The sequence below is a fragment of the Carya illinoinensis genome, chromosome 7 (genome assembly GCF_018687715.1).
Source record: "Carya illinoinensis cultivar Pawnee chromosome 7, C.illinoinensisPawnee_v1, whole genome shotgun sequence".
Lineage (NCBI taxonomy): Eukaryota > Viridiplantae > Streptophyta > Magnoliopsida > Fagales > Juglandaceae > Carya > Carya illinoinensis.
This window is the reverse complement of record NC_056758.1, coordinates 36,447,246-36,468,625: the sequence shown is the minus strand read 5'-3', so window position 1 is coordinate 36,468,625 and position 21,380 is coordinate 36,447,246. Positions and strand designations below refer to the sequence as shown.

The 21,380-nt window shown below is 35.3% G+C and overlaps 3 protein-coding genes across 15 annotated transcripts; all 3 read right to left on the bottom strand.

The window, feature by feature from the left end:
* Positions 1 to 825: 825 nt before the first annotated feature.
* Positions 826 to 5,976, bottom strand: LOC122314689 (probable rhamnogalacturonate lyase B). 12 transcript variants are annotated; one of them, XM_043130200.1, is made up of 15 exons: positions 5,619 to 5,962; positions 5,375 to 5,496; positions 4,988 to 5,047; positions 4,703 to 4,822; positions 4,502 to 4,621; positions 4,251 to 4,392; positions 3,925 to 4,095; positions 3,660 to 3,815; positions 3,449 to 3,555; positions 3,266 to 3,356; positions 2,746 to 2,887; positions 2,515 to 2,671; positions 1,957 to 2,073; positions 1,535 to 1,661; positions 826 to 1,320 (listed from the first exon to the last, which is right to left on the bottom strand). In XM_043130200.1, exons 1-15 carry the CDS (start codon positions 5,862 to 5,864, stop codon positions 1,078 to 1,080), a joined length of 2,121 nt encoding a protein of 706 aa, XP_042986134.1. In that variant the 5' UTR covers positions 5,865 to 5,962; the 3' UTR covers positions 826 to 1,077. The 12 variants fall into 12 exon arrangements, with proteins under 12 accessions (XP_042986134.1, XP_042986133.1, XP_042986131.1 ...); XM_043130199.1 differs by having other exon boundaries at positions 2,551 to 2,671; positions 4,502 to 4,822; positions 5,619 to 5,969; XM_043130197.1 differs by having other exon boundaries at positions 4,502 to 4,822; positions 5,619 to 5,966.
* Positions 5,977 to 7,622: 1,646 nt separating this feature from the next.
* Positions 7,623 to 12,811, bottom strand: LOC122315370 (rhamnogalacturonate lyase-like). Its single transcript, XM_043131239.1, has 15 exons — positions 12,643 to 12,811; positions 12,371 to 12,492; positions 12,142 to 12,201; positions 11,657 to 11,776; positions 11,397 to 11,516; positions 10,839 to 10,980; positions 10,467 to 10,643; positions 9,855 to 10,010; positions 9,648 to 9,754; positions 9,453 to 9,543; positions 9,196 to 9,337; positions 8,938 to 9,094; positions 8,731 to 8,847; positions 8,209 to 8,338; positions 7,623 to 8,112 (listed from the first exon to the last, which is right to left on the bottom strand). Exons 1-15 carry the CDS (start codon positions 12,682 to 12,684, stop codon positions 7,831 to 7,833), a joined length of 1,965 nt encoding a protein of 654 aa, XP_042987173.1. The 5' UTR covers positions 12,685 to 12,811; the 3' UTR covers positions 7,623 to 7,830.
* Positions 12,812 to 14,061: 1,250 nt separating this feature from the next.
* Positions 14,062 to 19,727, bottom strand: LOC122315369 (probable rhamnogalacturonate lyase B). 2 transcript variants are annotated; one of them, XM_043131237.1, is made up of 15 exons: positions 19,541 to 19,727; positions 19,276 to 19,397; positions 18,839 to 18,889; positions 18,512 to 18,631; positions 18,313 to 18,432; positions 18,011 to 18,152; positions 17,547 to 17,717; positions 17,267 to 17,422; positions 17,059 to 17,165; positions 16,468 to 16,558; positions 15,363 to 15,504; positions 15,126 to 15,282; positions 14,794 to 14,910; positions 14,542 to 14,668; positions 14,062 to 14,413 (listed from the first exon to the last, which is right to left on the bottom strand). In XM_043131237.1, the coding sequence occupies exons 1-15, from the start codon at positions 19,580 to 19,582 to the stop codon at positions 14,156 to 14,158; spliced, it is 1,923 nt and encodes a 640-aa protein (XP_042987171.1). In that variant the 5' UTR covers positions 19,583 to 19,727; the 3' UTR covers positions 14,062 to 14,155. The 2 variants fall into 2 exon arrangements, with proteins under 2 accessions (XP_042987171.1, XP_042987172.1); XM_043131238.1 differs by lacking the exon at positions 19,541 to 19,727 and adding an exon at positions 19,472 to 19,490.
* Positions 19,728 to 21,380: the final 1,653 nt, after the last annotated feature.

Below are 21,380 nucleotides of genomic sequence, written 5' to 3'. Positions count from 1 at the left end.
CATGACCAAGATATCTCTCATTATAAGAAATGGTTGTGAATTTTTATGTAGTAATTAATGAAGTGTTTTTAAATAACGTTGTGAGTTTTTTTTTTTTTTTAAATTAAAGATATAAAAAAGGTATGAAGAAAAAGTAAAAAAAAAAAAAAAAAAAAAAAAAAAACCTTTTGCTTATTCAGTGGATTTTATCTGTGGCTGTAGCAAGATTGTAATAGGAATGCTTATAGAGACTTTGTCTGAGATGGTCTATTTATCATATAAATATAGTTGCACAAACATGTACCTTCAATTATTTATTTATCATATAAATATAGTTGCACAAACATGCACCTTCAATTATTTTTAGAAAGATACTCTAACTATAAAAGAATTACACAAAGTAATATTACAAATTGACATACCTTGATATGCTTCGTCAGATTATAAAATTACTTCTATTATAAAGTAAATCTAATAGATCAAATAAACTCATATTAATTTGTGAAATTACTTTTATATAATTCATTTGTGACTTTAGCACTCCTCTTATCTTTAGGCTTGATTTGTTTTCACAAATCATCTCACCTCATTTTATTTAATTATTATAATTTTTTTAAACTCCTAAACAAAATACAAAAAACAATTCAACGTTTTCAAATCTTAAAATAAAAATAATTTTAAAAAATAATTTTCTAATAATATTTTATTCAACTTTTTAACTTTTATCTCATCTCATATGTGTAACCAAACAAGACTTTTCATTTTATTGAGATGTGCATTTAAAATTCACCAAAGACTATTTTGCATAAATTTAAATAAAAATAAAATTTATAAAGTGAATTAATATATCAAGTTAAATATATTTGATAATAAAAACAATTTTATAATTCGACGTATTACACGAAATCACTCTAGTTTATAGATATGTTTTTATAATTATTTTTGTAGACTTTAAACCTCTCTAAACAAATATCTACAACCGAAGTTGGATGGCATACAAATGTTACTAATTCATGAGTAAACTTGGTCGATTCAATTTCGCAGCCAAAATGAATAGAAAGCAGAAATACCATCTGCCATGTATGCATACTGGTGAAGTTAGATTATTTTCTCGGGACCTTCAAAACGAATGTAGTCATACATGACTCCCTGGAAAGGATTACTGCCTTCAGTTTGTGTAAGAAAAATAGTATTATCTCCTTCAAGTATCTGAGTGCCTGGTACGTCCACATTGTACAGCCGGTAAAGTCCATGAATCCCATGCCTCGCAATGGTATTGTCCTTCCCAATTACTCCACTGGAAAATAGAGGAGGATCTGCCTTCGGATCATTAATCCGAACCTTTTTAAGATTACCGAAAAAAAGGAGAAGCTCAATTAGTTAAATAATTTTGAAAAGGTAAATGATAAAGTACTTGCAGTCGTAAGTGTGCAAGTATCGTATAATCATTTTGAAAAAAATGAATAAATACTTAAATCTTATTTTTTTTAAATAATTATACAACACACTTATATATTTTATAACTGTATGTAATATTACTCATAAAATTACATACTTGCAACTCGGAAGCATGTGCAGTTGCAAGAGCTAATCGTAATTTATAGGTTCCACTCTCATCGGCCACGCCGAGTTTGAACCTAATTTGCCAAGTAGTTCCTTCATATGTGTTATTAACTGTCTTCCTGCATTGCTAAAATAGCATATTTGTATAATGATTTGTTCATTCAAACCTAAATAGTTATTAAATTAAGAAAAATATTTTAACCGTAAATAAATTATATAAAAGTAAACTCATAAATTGATGTGTCTTGATACAGTACGTCAGATTATAAAATTATTTTTATTATAAAATAAATCTAACGAATCATATAAAACTATAAAATTAATTTATAAATTTATTTTTATATAATTTATTTTTGCACGTAGCACTTCTCTTAAATTAATCTCATGATATTGGGATAAAAAAAAAAGGGTAACCTGGTCACTTGAGCAAAGAACCAATCTTTTCCATAGTGGCATGTCCCAATTGTGTATACCAAGTCTCCATCAGGATACAGTTGTGAATATCTTTCCCATAATCCATATTGCCTAAATCTGTCGATTAATAGATAAATGATTAAAACAATAAAAAGATCAACCCACTATTTCGGAATAAAGACTCGATATGCACTTACTTTTGTTAACTTTTTAGATACTTCACCAATGTAGTTGTTGTGTCTTTTTTTTAATATAAAATAATTATTTTGATTAATCATATTAATAAAATATATAAAGAGCACGTAAAAATATCTGTATTACAATTGTGATTTTACAAGTGCCACACGTTTATTTTGAAAAAAAATAAATAAATATGAGACTTATATAAAAAAATTAATTTTTTAATAATAAACTCTATTTTTTTAAAAGGATTACACGATGTTTAGACAGTTCACGACTATACATAATATTACTCAAAATAAAATACCATGCATTTAATATCCAAATTTTTTGTAATGATTGCAAAAATAGCATCTAATTAAGCAAAGCATTAATTACTTATCAGGATGGTTGACATAAAGTTTATTGATTAACTTTGGATCAGGATCGGGGACATAGAATTCAGCTGCAGAGCGATCTGGGATGCCTATTTCCCACAACGTTGGCCCGTCTCTTGGAGGTTCATAAACAACATCGCCCACATCAATCTCACAACCTGCTTCAAGTGCTATTGAAATACACTACAAGATAATAAAACATGAGGAATAGGGAAAGGTTTGGAAATAAGACCTGAATCTATGGTAATGACAGCATCGTATTGGTAATCACCAATGACACCGGGAACCCATGCATAAAGATTATAGTCCCCAGTGCGTATATTGTTAATAGAGAAATAGCCATCCTCATCAGCTCTGGTCCAAAATTGGTAACCCTGATTGGAAATAACACGTCTATAAGTTTGCAACCTTTGTAGATACCCAATCGTTTACAATAGCCCATTTCATCTGTTTATTTATTTATTTAATTTTTTTTTCACATATATTTTTGTTACCACTTTTAAATGTATATTTATATTTTACAAAAATTTACAATATCATTAAAAAATACTTCTTTAATCATTAAGTAAAACAAAAAATCCTAAAGGGAGCGCTAGTGGAAAGACTAGCATTTTCCAAACTAATATGACTATGGATAATAAAATTATGGATCGAGCAAAACATTTTTTTTCATTAATAGAAGGGTCATATATATGCACTCAAGTCTCATGACATCTTATGTAGCTTAGCTCCAATTAGAGATTTGAAATTACCTTGCATTCTCTTTGCCAGGACCCAACATTCCCGGGGAGTGCCAATCCGACATAAGCACAATTTCCTGGCACGTTCTCTTCACTAATATACCTAGATAACAAAAATTCAAATTTCCAAAACCTCAAATAAATTCAGATGAGAAACAATAAAGAAAGATGAAAAAAGGGGCCAGTTATATATACCTGTCTTGGATTAGGAGTCTGCCGCAAACACTACCCCGTTGATCTGCTGATTGAAAGTCCTCTGAAGCTGGAAAACTATAGGGCCATGTTTGAACTTCATAGATCATCTGGTAAAAAAAAAAAGACTAATTTTAATTAAATAATTGTTTTATTGTAGAAAGAATTCGATTTTTACTGAGTAGAATTGCAGTTCTATTAGGAAGTGAAAGACCTGTTGCTTAGCATCCTCCCAGAGCAAAAGTGGGTCATCTCCATCAGTCAGAGAATTAAGATAAATAAAAACGGGGCCAAAAACCTTCTTCCACGGCTCGTTAGGTCCAAATTTCAGTATCAGATCCTCTCCTGAATAGTGTACGCTGTGAAATATCTGAGATTGTGCCATTTTAGTTAAAGTTAACGCTGTTAAAAGACCTTAATCACATCCTTTCCTCTATGTGTAAACCAAGTTTTTCTCTAGTAGTAATTATATTACTTACAGCGAGGGTGGTGGGACCGACGTGGGAGGTAAGGCATTGTTTGAGGGGTCCACCGGATCGGAATTCATCGCTGGCTGTGATTTGCCAGAATCCCACGCTTGGATTGTTGGATATCCACCCGTGAACCCTGTTGTCTTTGTTCTCACAAGCGTATTGGTACTTGTCGTCCACCTTCACATGAGTGGTAACGCATCAAATCAAAACACAATACAACTTACCGGGCAAGAAAAACAAGAGAGGGTGGTAAAGATTGAAATTTCAAATCAAATGAAATATATATTTGAGAACTTTTGCAGATAATCGTATGGATTAGTAGAAGGCAACACCTCTCCTTTGAAATCTGGCTCCACGGGATTAACAAGTAGGACTGCCTCTGGGTAGGCCAGGGCCTGGCCTCTGTCAGGTAGGCGGTCTTCAGGCAGGGGCATGAATCTTTGCCTGTTGTCTGCTATAGCCATGTAATGAAACCTATGAATTCAAAACACATCCTGTTTATCCACTTTCAAGCCTTGTTTATCCTGTAACACTGCAAGCTATCTGAACCTCAATAAAGAAGACAGGGTCAAGATTTATTTACATGTCTTCCCTAAGCTTGAATGCTATTCTGGTATTATCAATGTTGAAAGCAGGCCATTCCTCTAAGTGCTCATAAATGGCATAGGAGTAGAAGCCCGAGGAACCACGAAGCATTATGTACCTACCAAAACAAAAACAAAACCGAAAGAGACCGACTCCAATGAATGTTAATAAAACAACATCAATTTGAACAAGCATGCACCTTTTGTCTATATTCAAGGGAACGAGCTTCCCCTCCATGGAAGGATCCCACAGTCTAGTAAATGAGAGCTCTACTTGTTCTTCGTTTTCCACTATTACCTTAAAACTGGTTCCTTCCATCCTGCAAAGAAATTGACCGGTCCGGTCCAGTCCATCCACAGGTTTCATACTACCTTAAAATTTATTCCCAAATAACATGTAAATCTTACAAAGAAAGTTAGAATTAATTGCAATTATAATAGTGGACAAGAACATGTTCCAAAGTAGGAAGTCGTAGGGAACATACCTGTCAAATATGCCCTTCGTTCCCGTACTTCCGGCAACATTCCACACAAGGTCCCAGTATCTACATGGTTAATTAAAGAAGAAAAATTAGCTTCTGCTATTTTGTTAGGAATTGCATCTGTAGGTGGCAGCCATGTTTTATTAGTCCCCATACAACTTGATAAAATAGTTACACATTAAATAGTATGCATGTTCCAGATATATAAAATCCTGCTAAAAAAAGCATATAGATTTACTTAAAGCACATTCAACATCTGGTTTATTCTCTTTATCTTTACTTACAATAAAGTAAAATCAGGGGCATATCAGAGCAGAGCTCTCCTACAAAAAGGAGAAATTTCAGTGGAAAAGAAAACAGAGAGATTGAAGAGCTTAAACGACATTGTACCCTCTGTTAGATTCCTCGTTAAGAATTTCGAGCAAATTGTCAATGCCATTATACTCAATTCCCGTAACCATTCCTTCTGGATTTGAGATGTTGACCTGCAGTATGCCGTTGTCCATCACCACCTGCAAAAATTATTTGCTCATCAACATCCCAATGGCGTGCTGCACTTAAAAAGTATTTACTTCAATATGCATTTTCCATGTACTTGCTCATGCAAAAACAAAAAAACAAAAAACTGCTTTACATGTTGATCTTCGATATGTAATTGCAGCCCTGGGAATGACATGCTCATGAGGTTTGCCTTACTCTCTCCGGGAACTTCTACAGGAGGATGAAAATTTGAATTTGGTACTTGTGTTTGTGTAGTGAGTTTCAGTAGAACACAGAGCATAATATTGCCGAAAGCCAAATGCCAAATCCATGAGGATTCGGAGAAGTAAAGACTGCACATCTTTAACTTTTTGACACTCCAATCAGAGATTGTAGACATGTGAAGGCTGATAAGGATCTTTCAGGCCGAGTTTCCTTGAACTAGAGACAAAGCTTTCGTTTTGTTTGTTTCGTATAATCATTTATCTTTTCTTTGTCGCCACCGGTTTTTTTTTTTTTTTTTTTCTCTACGCATCGCCACCGTTTTTTGGTGCATGGGACGGTGCTATGCACGGGATGATCGTGCGTCTCGTAAAATACGAGAAAAAAAAAAAATAAAGAGAAGATCACAGGAGGAATAAGAAGAGGAAGAATCAGATGGGATTTTTAGTAGTCCACAGCTATAATCTACAAAGGCCAAAGGATTAAAATAGGAAAAGAATGAGTTGAGAAAGCAGGGGATTCTTGCTATCTCAAGAATAAGGAAAAACTCCGTTCAGGGGCAAATTTTTCCTAGAACTTGGTTTAGTGATCGAGGTTTGCAAGGAGCTTGCGTGCTATATTTTCTCATTTATTCACGAAAAGAGTGTGAGAAAGGATGGTAGGGTCGAGTTAGAATAGGATGGACTGAGTAGTTACGCGTTTCTAATTGCCGTCTCTGATGAGATTAATGCTCATTTGGGATATTTGAAAAAAAAAAAAATGTTTGGAGATGATCATAGAGGGAAAGATATCGTCAGATTCTCGCCAACTTGAGGGGATCTTGATGGATGTAACTGATCCCAAACAGAAATAAATGAGAGCTCATTCTTTATAAATGTAATGGTAAATGTTGGTGCATTTTAATATTTAGATCATAAAGATTTGAGGAAATTAGATCATAATCATGATTTGGTTTATCAAATATATTTAGAAACGTGGCAGTTCTATGGTTTGGTGAATTAATAGTTAATATTTAATTTGTAATGTCTTCTAAAAAAAACATGTATTTTGTATTGGAATAAAGAGAAATAATATTTGTAATCTTAGAATTTACAAGTCTACGTATTTTTTTTGAAAAAAGTGGATAAATATAGAATACACATTAAAAAATTAATTTTTTAATAGTGAACATTGCTGTTTTTCAAAAGGAAAGGAATGCGCGAGACTTGCACATCTTAAAACTGTATCTACCCTATGCAAACCCTAAGCCCCTGCACTCCCTTTGTTCAAGAGTAATGCCAATTGAGAAATCATATTTGCAATCTTAGGGATTGCAAAATGTAAATCTTGGGCACCCTTCTTGAAAAAAGTGGATCAACTCAGGACCAACATGAATTTTTTTTTTTTTTTTTAAATGATGGACTTTACTTTTTTTCAAATTGAGTACTCAAGACTTGCCTAACTTAAAACTAAAACTAGCAATAGTAATTCTTAGCATAGGCATTAGCGATGGAATAGTAAGGCCCTTAATTAAGGCTTTGATTTTTACAGATTGTAATTGTATTTGAGCTGTACATTACAAAAATGGAAAACAAACGGTAAGAGTAATGGTGAGGCTACAATCATGGTCAAGAATTGATTTTATTTGCTATTAAGCTGTAATCAGGCAAAGATTTAGTCCCTTTTCAAAAAGGCTTGAATCTGTTTACAGAGAACAAGATTTTGAACATTTCAATCGGTGCCAATGCTCATGTGACAGCATGATCGTCCATGCCACATGCATAATAGACAGTGGATTTATAAAGACCCTCTGTGGTCTTCAAAAAGTGAGTCTCCGACTCTCCATGAATAAGAAGTTGGGTAATCAACTTGATCTCTGTCTTGATTATATTGATCATAAGTCAAAAGCAGGTCTTAATATGTGTCAGTTGGGTGCAATATTTGTGTTAAAAATATATTTTAAGTAATTAAATTCACATTTTTCTATTAGATTAAGCTCTTGAAATAAGCGGCGACTTAACAAAACGAGGTTAATTTCAAACTCAGCTACATTATACTTAATGCTATGAATCATGTCTTCTTTTCAACAACAAACTTAAACTCAGAAACTGCGGCTGTAGCATCGATCGCATGCACCAATCTATGCAAGATATTGAACAGTCTTCCTAATTTGTAAACTGTAAGGGACTCATTACTTGTTTCTGGGAAGTAGAAGATGGGGGGCCCTCTAAACGGATATAATCATACATGATCCCTTGGAAAGGGCTGGAGCTTCTTGGTTGTGTCAAAAAAATGGTATTATCCCCTTGGACAAGCTGACCACCCGGTACGTCTACATTGTAAAGCCAATACAGCCCGTGTATTCCATGTCTAGCAATTGAGTTGTCCCTTCCTATCAATCCACTCGAAAATAGAGGAGGATTTGCCTTTGGATCGTTCACCCGAACCTTCGAATACAAATTCATGTAGAATAATGAAAATCTATATGCACCTAAGTTCACAAAAGATGTTTTAACAAATAGTAATAAATGTTTTATTTATACCTGCAGTTCAGAGAGAGTGGAAGAAGCCAGTGCCAGCCGCAGCTTATAGGTACCATCGGGATCCAAATTGTCAAGAGTAAATTTAATTTGCCACGTAGTTCCTTGATATGTATTACTGTCTTTCTTCTTCCTGAGATACAAAGAATACAGCACAAAAGTGCATTAAATATCTTACTTTCAGACTCTTTTTAAGTAAAGAAATGATATTTACAGTTTTAAGACGAGTAAGTCTTTCTTTTGAAAAAAATGAATAAATATGAGACTCATATTATAAAGGTGAGTCTCATTTCTTTTCAATAACAGTTTGCGAGGCTTGCCATCCTGAGATTGTATATAGTATTATTCATTTTCAGTATCACAAAGTGTTTTTCTCCCCAACAACAGAGAAAAAAAAGACGGTTTCTAGTTTGCTAAAAACTAATAAGGAAATTAATCCAAAGTAAACTGAGGAAGTTCATGGGTAAATGAAAAATTCAGCGAAAGCTTGATCAAGCACTCGAAGAACGAAAGACCAAAGTGCACCTGGGAACCTGAGCATAGAACCAATCCTTAGTGTAGTCGCTGACACCAATAGTGAAAACCAAGTCATTATCAGGATACAATTCTGCATATCTTTCCCACAAGCCATACTGCCTAAACCTGCCAATTAAATATGATCATCTGGCTTCAAATTCCCTGATTAACACTGGTCCTACATTGAAATCATAGGAGAAAGAAAAATGAATCAACCTGTCTGGATGATTGACATAGAGTTTATTGATGTACTTGGGATTAGGATCGGGAACATAGAACTCTGCGGCAGAACGATCAGGTATGCCTATTTCCCACAGTGTGGGGCCATCTCTGGGAGGCTTATAAACAAGATCGCCCATCTCAATTTCACATCCTGCCTTTCATATTGCATATCAGTAAGTACCTTTTTCTATTGTTTGACGTACCAGAATGAAGAAATGGTCAATACAATCGAAACTGAGGAAGAAATTATACCTTCGGTTATGCTAACAACAACATCGTATTTGTAGTCCCCGATATACCCCGGGATCCATGCATAAAGATTATAGTCCCCAATGCGTATGTCGCTGATGAGAAAATAGCCATCCTCGTCTGCGTTGGTCCAAAATTGATAGTCCTATATAATGTGGAGTAACGATTAATTAGAATTTAGAGCAAATTAGGCATTGGTTTATGGGTAGTTTACAAGCCCCAAACCTCGTACTCATGATTTAGAAAAATAAACCAGTCACCTTGCACTCTCTTTGCCACGATCCAGCGTCTCCAGGAGGCGCCAACCCAACATAAGCGCCAATTGCAGATATATAGTCACTGCTTATGTAACTACGTACACAATATTATTAATGTAGATACACATTAACGCTCGATGTTCAATGTTGAAGTTGAAAGGCTGAAAGCCAAGTAAAGCAGCAAGGCCGCGCGCCTACCTGTCTCGGACAAGAAGCCGACCTCTAACGTTACCCCGTTTGTCGGACTTGGGAAAATCCTCGGAAACAGGGAAGGTATATGGCCAACTTTGAACTTCAATCATCATCTATAACGTCGATTTGTATTCGCATTTCGTTCAGATCATCAAAAGGTTGTTAAAATATTTATGTTAAATAGAAATTAATGCCGTGGTAATTGAATTAAACCTGCGTTTTGGCCTCCTCCCATAGCTGAAGTGGGTCGTCTCCAACGTATCCAGAGTTAACGTACATAAAAACAGGACCGAAAACCTTTTTCCATAGTTCGCCGGCTCCAAATTTTGGCACCAGATCCTCTCCGGAGTAATGTGCACTTAGAAACATCTATCAACAACATTTTAAATTAAGAATAATCATATAGTCAAAAAACCTCACGAGTCTTCTAATAAATTCTTAAATGAATTTTGGAAGAAGTCTCGACAGAATGAAGAGTAGACATATATGAATGCTTGCACTCGTCGAACTATGCAGACATTTATGCGCTTAGGTGTAAGACAAGTTTAGGCCATCGCTACCAAACATATGTCGACAAAATTTAAAATAACAGTAGCAATATTTTTCATTATATTATCTAAGAACAACCTAGTCATAAACATTTTATATTTATATGCTAAAAAGTTAAGATTTATTTTATAAATTTTAAATTATACCATATTAATATTTTAATCCATATATTCTAAAATCTATATATCGATTGGAGAATATAACTTTTCATATGCGGGATAAGTCTATTACAGTATCACTACCTTTAAGTTCAGTTGAAAAAGAAAGAGAGCTTACGGCGAGCGTGGTGGGACCCACATGTGAGGTCAGGTTCTGCTTGAGTGGGCCACCAGATCGGAACTCGTTGCTGGGTGTAATTTGCCAGAATCCCATAGGCGGGTCAGTATTGGTGGAGATCCACCCATGAACCCGAATGTTTTCGTTATTACTCGAGTATTGGTACTTGTCATCCACCTATCAACCAAACCAAACACCCAAGGAAACCTTCTTTTTGATGTGATAGTCGTGTGCCATTCTACTCTACTGAATGGTGTAAGGTGTCGTGTAAAGAAATGGTGCATGTAGACATTGTAAAGGGTTGTTGAGAGTAAACAAACGACAAACAATAACAACAAAAAAAAAAAAAACCAAAGAAAAAAGAAAAAGTACCTCTCCCTTGAGTTCGGGCTCCACCGGGTTAACAAGTAAGACTGCCTCTGGGTAGGCCAGGGCCTGACCTCTCTTGGGCAATCGGTCATCTGGGAGGGGCATGAATCTTTGCCTGTTGTCAGCCATTGCCATATAATGGAACCTACCAAATTTAAAACCTTCCATTAGTTTATAAAAAATAAGTTATAGGGATTGGGGATGTAATTCTTTTTTTAAGATAATTTTGAGAATTATTATTTTTAGTTAATAAGTATATATATTTGTCATATAAAATTGGAACGTTCTACGGCCACATAGGATTCTTATCGAAAATCCTCACCGAACAGTAATATTTGTTTTTGTTTATTTTTTACTTTTTTTTAAAACATTTTTTAAAAATAAAATAAAATTATAATTCATTTAAAAAAAGTTTCTTAATCATGAAGTAAAAAAAAAATGTATTAAAAAAAATAAAATGCAATTCGGTAAGAAATTTCTGTGGGAATGGTATTTCCCTATAAAATTATTAAAAAGGCATTATGAATATACTAGAGAGAGGAAAAGGAGTTTGTGATCTACTTGTCTTTTCTGAGTTTGAAAGCAATCCTGGTTTCGTCGAGGTTGAAAGCAGGCCATTCCTCCAGGTGCTCGTAAATGGCATAAGAGTAAAATCCCGATGAACCACGAAGCATTATAAACCTAGTTGATGAATTGGTCGGCACGACAAATATTTAAATATCAGTTTCACCTTCAATAGCATTATTAAATATGATTGAAACTTGAGACAGACAGGTTATAACATCTGTTTAAACTTAATTTGAAACAAAGATGCATGGGACCTTTTGTCTATATTTAATGGGATGAGTTTGCCCTCCATGGAAGGATCCCACGTCCTTGTGAAAGAGATCTCAACCTGTTCATCATTTTCAACAATAACCTCGAACTTCGTTCCTTTGATTCTGCATATGTGGTAGTTGTAACTAGTAAATAATATAAATATATGCACCATGAATAAAGAAAAATGGCTTATAAATAATATAGTTTTGAGTAGCGTTACGCATAATTGAATAGTGTATAAGTACCGTATAATTATTTTGAAAAGGAGTATGATCTACTATTAAGAAATTGGTTTTTTTTTTTAATTATTTAATTATTTTTATTTTTTATTGCAAGTCTCATATTTATTCATTTTTTTAAAGAGTTTGCGCTGCGCTTACGCACTCTTGACGGCAAATATCATTTTTCTAGAGTTTTATAGTTCAAGAGAATTAGAGAGAGAGAGAGAGAGAGAGAGAGAGCAAGACACGGATGAATTAGAACATACACATCAAATATACCAGTTGTTCCAATACTTTGTGGTGAGCTCCAAACAAGGTCCCAGTACCTGAACGTTCAACAATCCATTTCCAAAATAGGGTAAGTTTTCTAGACCAAGTGTCAGCCAATACTTCAAAGTTCATAATCCAAATGAATCCATTAGAGGAAAAAACAAATTTTCTGAGTCATTATATATTTTGTAAGTGATCTCCTTTGTATTAATGTTGTAGTAATACCCTCTATTAGATTCGTCGTTAAGGACTTCAAGCAAGTTGTCGATGTCATTGTATCGAATCCCAGTTACAATTCCCTCCGGATTGGACAATGTGACTTGGAGTATGCCATTATCCAGTACTACCTGCACATGATCAAGAAGTTGATCAAAGGAGCCTAAAAACATAACCTTAAATATTTGCGTGATAGTGTTTATATCTGTAGAGAGTAATGATACATGCACAATATGCTACCATTAATTAAGAGAAATCAAAAGGGAAGAAATGGGAGTTACATGATGATCTCCATAATGTAATCGTACTCCTAGTGGCGACATTTTGGTGACCTCTAACCTCTTGCTAGCCTTTGGAACTTCTTAAGCACAAGGAAGATGTCAATCCGGTATTGTGAGAGGAACCAATGATTTCTGAGAAATATAAGGATTGGTATTAATAAAAAGAGTATTTGGCTTGCAACCCATTATGATTTTGTGAAGAAAAATTCTGTTTAAATCTTACCTTTCGGCTGCAGAAAAAAAAGTTGGAAGTTAAAGGGGCTTATAAGAACGAACATGTTGGGCTAACTTTCCTTGAACTAAAGATAAAGCATTCTTCTCCAGCCTTTTATTTAAATAATCTCTTTACTTAGTCGACACCACTGTCTGGTGCATTAGATAAATTAGGCGTACAAGAGTCGCTATGTACAAGTAGCCCCTTAATGTCAAACCACAATCGCCATGAAAAAACACGTAGATTAATGAAAGCTGAATTATGGCCTAGATCAAACTCCCCCCGATCTTTGTTTGCCACGTCATGGACTCGTTAGTGGAAGAGGCTTTAAAATTTGAAAGCAACGGAAGACGTTGGATAGGCCGCCATTTCAATCAGGAGGTTACGCGTAAGATTGTCATTTAAGTTTAAGACTTCTTCAAAATTTATAGTAAAGCATGCAATATTACTGATTTGGAAGAATACCATTTGCTTCTGAGCGCTCTCTCTCTCTCTCTCTCTAGTCAAATTGTCAACATTCATCAAATTATAAAGTTACAATTGTAAATTAGATTTAAGTTTCTAACGTATTACATGAAATCATGTCAGTTTGTAAATTTATTTATTTTTGTGAAATATTTTTGTTACTGTATCACTACACCATCCACTTACAATGGTACAATAGATCGATGTTCAAGCTAGAGTGCTTCACCCTCACCTCGCCTTGTCTGTGCACGAGAAATCAAATAACATGACCTAAACAGAAATTGGCTATTTCCTTTTCCGGAAAAAGTTGTAACTCAGAGTCAGATGGATGATTGTCTGTGGCTAGGGCATTTCGTTTCTTGACGAATGAATCTTGAAATTCGAAACAATAACTAATCCTTATGTTAGCTCTGAAATTTGTCCTCAGTTAATTGGCTTCTCTTTCTTCTATTCTTTCATAAATGTTGAAGAAACCACTTTGTAAATTCCCACATATAGATACGAGGCCAAACTATCATCTTTAGAAAGGTGGCTGGCTGGCTACTCTTAATTGTTAGCGATGCTTCTGCCGATAAAACATGTTCGCGTTTGTATGATTGGGAGCATATAAGAGTGAACGTTAGGATGAAGGGGAAAGTAGGATAGACTATTTTCTAAAGAGGAAATAATGCATCATCCTTCGTGTCATTCTCTGTCAAGTTCTTCGATTAGACAGATTGATATAGGGGAAAGGAATGCTATTTACACAATAACTATTTTATTCATACCAATCAAACATTTCAAAACGTGGTAATTACAACGACATCTTCCACTATAAATCTACAATGAGGTAGCTCAAAGTTCATCTTTGACATCAGAAGATGGTGGACCTTCTAGACGAATGTAATCATACATAATTCCCTGGAAAGGGCTGGTGTTTCTTGGTTGTGTAAAAAAGATGGTATTGTTGCCTTCAACAAGCTGAGCACCAGGTACATTCACATTGTATAGCAAGTAGAGCCCGTGAATTCCATGTCTAGCGATTGAGTTGTCCCTCCCTATTAATCCACTTGTAAATAGAGGGCGTCTTGCATTTGGATCGTTAACGCGCACCTTCAGGAAAAATTCAGTAAGTTTATCGTTAGCAAAATCTCTCTCTCTGTGTCTGTCTCTCTCTCCCCTGCGCCCCCAGCATAGTTATTAGAAATTATTATTTTGTCTATCTAGTCTACATACAATACCTGTAATTCAGCCAGAGTTGCTGATGCAATAGCCACTCGCAGTTTGTAGGTGCTTCTCCGATCCACATTATTAAGTATGAACTTGATTTGCCAAGTTGTTCCTTGATGTGTGTTATCGTCCTTCTTCCTGCAATGCAAGGAAGCTTGACTTAAATATGACGGATTCATCTCTCATATTGCCTAATAGGTTAGTGGAAACAACCATTAATCAACCAAAAAAGCGAAATAAAACTAATGATAGAAGAATCACACCTGGGAACCTGAGCAAAGAACCAATCTTTACGATAATCACTAACACCAACTGTGTAAACCAAGTCTGTATCAGGATAGAGTTCTGTATACCTATCCCACAATCCATAATGCCTGAACCTGGAAAACAAAAGGATACGACCACGATTGCACATATAAATGAAAAGGCACCTTTTTTTTTTAATGGAAAAAAGGCACCTATTTTTAAATGTAAGCTTACTTGTATAATAATTAACAGACTATCTTAGTTAGCAACTTCCCTCTTCAGGGGCGTATTGTATGGAGATTCTAGGATAGCAGACAATTAACTTCTGGGTGCAATAAAGTGAGCTAACCTGTCAGGATGATTGACAAAAAGTTTATTGATGTACTTTGGATCCGGATCGGGAACATAGAACTCTGCAGCAGAACGATCAGGGATGCCTATTTCCCATAATGTGGGTCCATCGCTAGGAGGTTCATACACAAGATCACCCATTTCAATATAAGAACCTGCATATCAAGGTTATTCAAACAGTGCATTCTTTACAGTACAATTGAAGATCCAAGTGTTCATAGAATTTAAGTAATACCTGAGGTTATGGTAATGGGAGTATCATACCGGTAGTCTCCTATAAAGCCTGGGACCCAGGCATAGAGGTTATAGTCACCAGTACGTATATTATTGATAGAAAAATAGCCTTCCTCATCCGCTCTTGTCCAAAATTGGTAGTCCTAAAAGAAACCAAAAAGATGTCTTCAATGAAACTGACTTCCTCGAGAACATTATGCTAGTGCTGAGCAATTTCACCCTAAAGAAAATACGTATGTATCCCAAGGGCATCCTAAACAGTAGTAGATCTCTCAGAAATGTTGCTGAGAATCAACTTGACCATTGTTAAATTTTGAAAATTCGAGAGGTCTCTTAATAGTCCCTCCATTCATATTAAGGAATTCTTGATTCAAGAAAAATGTGAGACAAAGCTCAGGAGCTGTATCATTATATCCTTAGACGAGAATTATCTTACTAATACCTAAAAACTCGCGACTTTCACCTGTTCTTGCCATGCACAATTTGGTAGCCAAAAGAAGTGGCCTGGAGAAAGATTAAAAAACTTACATCTACCAATATTTTTTGTTATTTCTTATATGACTGCCAGACAGAAAATGAAATTCCATGTTACCTGAATCTTAATTATAGGCCAATTCTAAATTAAAAATAGATAACAAATACACGGTTAAAGCTAAGTTAAAGCCCAGAGCTTACACCTCAGCAACAGTGTCATAGTCATTGATGTTCACCATTCTCATGGAAATCAATCAGAAATAATGAATTTCAACAGAAAATTCAAATCTTTTGGACCGGTAAAAGTAATGCTCTTAAACATACTTTGTTCCTAACGTCAACAGAAGTACCAATTTGATGTCAAACCTTGTTTTGATTCTGTAAAAGAATATAAATTTATATAGCTGGTTACAGTAAATTTCACTTCATATATAGTTGTCAACTCTAACATGGTGATTTTCACAAGCATTTGAAGGCATCCTATATTCAAATAACAAGAAGATAAACCAGAGTCTAAAAACTGAAGAAGGAATGAGGAGGAATAACATTTTTGGGGTCATAGGACAAATTTTATCAGTCATCCTGTCATGTAGCTCAAAATTATACCATGAAAGAAAGGTCAGGATAATTACCTTGCATTCTCTTTGCCATGATCCAGCATCTCCAGGTGGAGCCATGCCCACATAAGCACCATTTGCTGGTATATAATCTTTGCTACTATACCTACACATTATAATTGCAAAATGTATGATATGCACCTATGCTCAGGAGGGAAAAAAAATAGAAAGGTTATGGAGGAACTTTTATTTCAATCTTCAGAATTGACTTGTATTATTTCATGATCAACGTTTTTTTTGTTACATCCAATCTTTGCTACTATACCTACACATTATAATTGCAAAATGTATGATATGCACCTATGCTCAGGAGGGAAAAAAAATAGACAGAAAGTTTATGGAGGAACTTCAATTTCAATCTTCAGAATTGACTTGTATTATTTCATGATCAACATTTTTTTTTTGTTACATTCTTTCATAAAAACAATATTATCAAGAACTGATATTATCAAAAACGATGAAAGCAGGTCACAAAATTAAACCGTAGGTGTGAACGTTTGTATATCAACCATGACAGTAACGATAAAATGGTTCTAATGATCACTGGTACAATGGAAAACATAAACAAGTTGTGTTACAACACACTGATTGGTGTTGCACGCCTACCTATCTAAGACGAGTAGTCTACCACCAACATTACCACGCTGATCTGACTTCTGGAACTCCTCAGAAGCTGGAAAACTATAAGGCCAGCTTTGGACTTCGGTCATCATCTGAAAATTAAACTGTATCAGTCTTTCTCTACCAAAAGCTTGCAGTCCAATAATACTATTAATTTACAACAAGAAGAGGATGCTGGTTTTCTAAGTCAAACCTGTATTTTAGCATCCTCCCATAGCCAAAGCGGATCATCTCTGGGAGATGCAGAATTAAGATAGATAAATACTGGGCCAAAAACCTTCTTCCATGGCTCGCCATTTCTGAATTGAGGCACCAGGTATTGTCCCGCATAATGACCGCTAATAAACATCTGGACATGCCAATTTGATTATCTAGAGATTATAACGAAAGCCAATGACACAAATGTAGGTCAACATGCACAAAACACAAGCATGAATACTGCAAAAATGTTCACAATGACCATTAATTATTACCGCAAGGGTGGTGGGCCCCACATGTGAGGTCAGGCTTTGCTTGAGGGGTCCACCGGATCGAAACTCATCACTAGGTGTGATTTGCCAGAATCCAACAGGTGGGTTACTAGATATCCACCCATGAACCTTAATATCTTTGTTATCACGGGAGTACTGGTATTTGTCATCGACCTGCACATCAACAGATCATCTCAAAACACAATATATGGTTGCATGTACACCCAAGTACCTAACTAGGGAAACATCTCTAACTCCCTCTCCAGCAATCTAGATGCTGAGTTTGTTTTAGGAGCCACAAGGCACTCCAACTTTGCCAAGTAAATTTGAGAAGGCTCAAGCCAGTGAATGCCAGATCTCAATAAATAAATTATGAATTGCTTAATTTCAGCAATGGAGAAAATAATATACCTTTACAATATATAAAATTAAGGAAAAAGAAAAAGAAATGGGTCTGGAAGAATTACCTCTCCCTTATGCTCTGGGTTGCTGGGATTGACAAGCAGCACAGCTTCAGGGTAGGCCAGGATTTGCGCTCTTCCAGAGGACCGGTCTTCAGGCAGAGGCATGTATCTTTGCCTATCATCTGCTACAGCCATGTAGTGAAACCTAAATACCGAATTGTCAAAATGTTATTTATTTTGCTAATGATAAAAGGAAAAAAAAAAACTGTCTATTGCCTTCTACGGATCTCTACATGCTTTAGTGCATATCTGTTGGGAAAAAACTAGCAATAGATGATTAACTACTGTATGTATCACATGTATACCTGTCTTTTCTGAGCTTGAAAGTGATCCTCGTTTCACCAAGGTCAAAGTCGGGCCAATCCTTCAAGTGCTCATAAATGGCATAAGAGTAAAAGCCCGACGAACCACGAAGCATTATAAACCTGGGGAAAATAAGCATGAAATTTTTTCTATAGAAATCCATCCTAGAAACAAAATTCTTTAATAATTTGGGCAAATGACCTTTTGTCTATATTCAAGGGAACAAACTTGCCCTCGAGGGAGGGATCCCACATTCTTGTAAATGAGAGCTCAACCTGGTTCTCATTGTGCACTATGACCCTAAAACTTGTTCCACTGATCCTGCATGTCAACAAGTTCGTGTTTAACATATTGGCATGGGAATAGCAATGGAGCTCATTGATCCTAAAAACTTGGGGAGACTAATAGTGGACACAGTTTGATCACTGGATACAAGAAAGAGGTCTCTTTAGTTATAAAGTCCTTTCGATGATACTGTTTTGGAAGGTATATGCTGGTCCCTGAAGACAAGTGAGAAGAGAGGCATACACATCGAATATTCCCTTGCTTCCTGGTGCATTCCATACAAGGTCCCAATACCTACAATATCCGAGTGAAAATTTTAGGTACATCGCAAATCTTAAGTCAAAGAAAGTACCATTACTTGTCCACCTAAATCATTTTAAAGAGAAGAAAATATAGATAACAATACTTGAGTTAGTACTCATAAAGGCTTTTCCATACAAGACGTATTAAAATTGACACTTCTAAACCAGATTTACCCTCAATCTCCATGGTCTTATTTACTATCTGGAAAAAAAGGGGGGGAAAACACCCCAAATAATAGTTTTAGAGATACCCATCAGGCAAGATCAAGAACATGTAAAGTTTCTTTATGGGCTACGTTAAACTCCAACAAATAAAGCCCCTTTCTTTTTTACAAAAAAATAAAGAAAAAAAGTTGAAGCAATTGTAACACCATGTACCCTCTATTTGATTCCTTGTTAAGAACTTCAAGCAAATTGTCGACGCCATTATATCTTATTCCGGTAACAATTCCATCTGGGTTGGATAACGTGACTTGGACTATGCCATTATCCATCACCACCTGCACGTAGCATGAAGTAAATAAAAACTGGAACAAGAAACATATGGCTTAACCCAAAATTCGTAAAAACTTACGATCTATCCCAGCATATGAAACATTGCAAACGCCACAGTATAGAAGAACAATTTTGAAACCTAACTTACATATCGATCTCGAATATGCAATTGCACCGCCCGAGTAGACATGGTAAAGGCCCTTGTAGTCTTTTGAAACTCGCTGCGCACAATCAAAATCTGAATGCATGAAAAGGTCCTGAATAATTTAAGAGTTGCTCGCTAGAAGAGCCAAAGCACACTTAATGAAAACATGACAAGAAAAGATGGTAAGAAATGGAAAAATCTATTTGTCATCTCACACTTCACATACTATACTTATTTTATTTTTTTTTTCATTTTTTCTATAATAAATATGTAGTGTGTGGATGGTAAATAAAATAATTTAATTAGTTTAATAAGAATAAAATAAAATAAAAAATAAAAAATAATATTTTAATATATAAAATGTGTGGTGTAGAATAGTGTGTAGCATTTCTTGTAAGAAATAAATGATAAGATCTTTGAATAACTATGACAAATTACCGCACAAGTGTCCACAAGAAGATTAAAGAACAAAATTTAATTAGCCACTACCAAGCGATGTTGCAGATTAATCAGGAGAAATGCTGATATTTTTGCTAGCAAACTGTTCATGTCAGATGTGACAGTGACACTACTGAGGAGAGACCCACCACCAATTTGTACGTGGGACTAGTGTATCCCAATAATCATTAAACATAAGAAAGCGTATGAATTCATTTTTGTTGATCAGACAGTAATTAAAATCTGAATTATGATGCATGGGCTCGATGCCCTCCATAAACAAAATTATATTTATTATGAATAGTATGTATAAGGGTCTCGTTCATGGATTGAAAGAACGAACAATTATGGCTGATCTATATTTAATATTTTTAAAAAAAAAAAAAACTAACCTCGAAATTGTGTTTGCAGATAGGAGTTAAGTCACGCGTAGGCAATTACGTCGACGTCCCTCTTAATCGCTGCGTCCTCTTCCTTCCACTGATCGTCGCCTTCGGCGGTCCTTTTCGAGCACTCTCGTAAAAATATAAGGGTTTAGGGGGGGAAAAAGGGGACGGTGGGTGGGTCCATCAACATCAACAAGCAGTGGGTATTTTGTCGTTGATATGGTCGCGAGCGGTTGCGAGTTTTGCCACCCCACCGCTTAAAATGCAACTGCTCGTTGCCGTGTTAGACTTTAGTGAGAAGAGAGAGGCTGTTCGATTTTGGAACTCAGAACATATATATGTATATCTATATATATTTTGGAATTAAACATCCAATTCGGCTTAACAGCAGGATTATTTTATTTTATTTGTTTCAAAAGAGAATTTACATTAATCAAGGCTTGAATCCAGTCCATCCCAAGGGAATGTGGCTGATATATTATTGGGCCCAGAGAACAAAGGTTGAAGAGGGCGTGAAAAGCAGCGGTTCATGCTACCTTGGACATTTTCCTAGACTACATTAAAAAGAAAACCTGAATAATTTAGGTTTCTGCTTTCTGCCCTGATGATTTTGATACAGATAAAAGCTGGATAAATAGAAAAACTAATTTATAAAATGTAAGTAGAGAGCAACAAGTGCCAGCTTTAGTAGTAGAAACATTTTGGCCATACAAATCACAGTTTTTGGTACCGTACCGTACCGGCCGGTACGGTCGGTATATTTTGTACCGGTCACTAGGTCGGTACAGGTAAGATATCTGTTTCGTACCGACTGAAATACAGGCCGTACCGGCCTGTACCGGTCGGTATTTCGGCCTTCATGTTTTTTTTTTTTTTTTCATTTTTTTAAGTTATAATCTTATTTTTTTACCCCAATTCATATTAGACTATTTATAATTTATATATACATATGTATTCATGTATAATTTATTCATATATAAATTATTATTTTGAAATATAATTTATATATATATTTATAT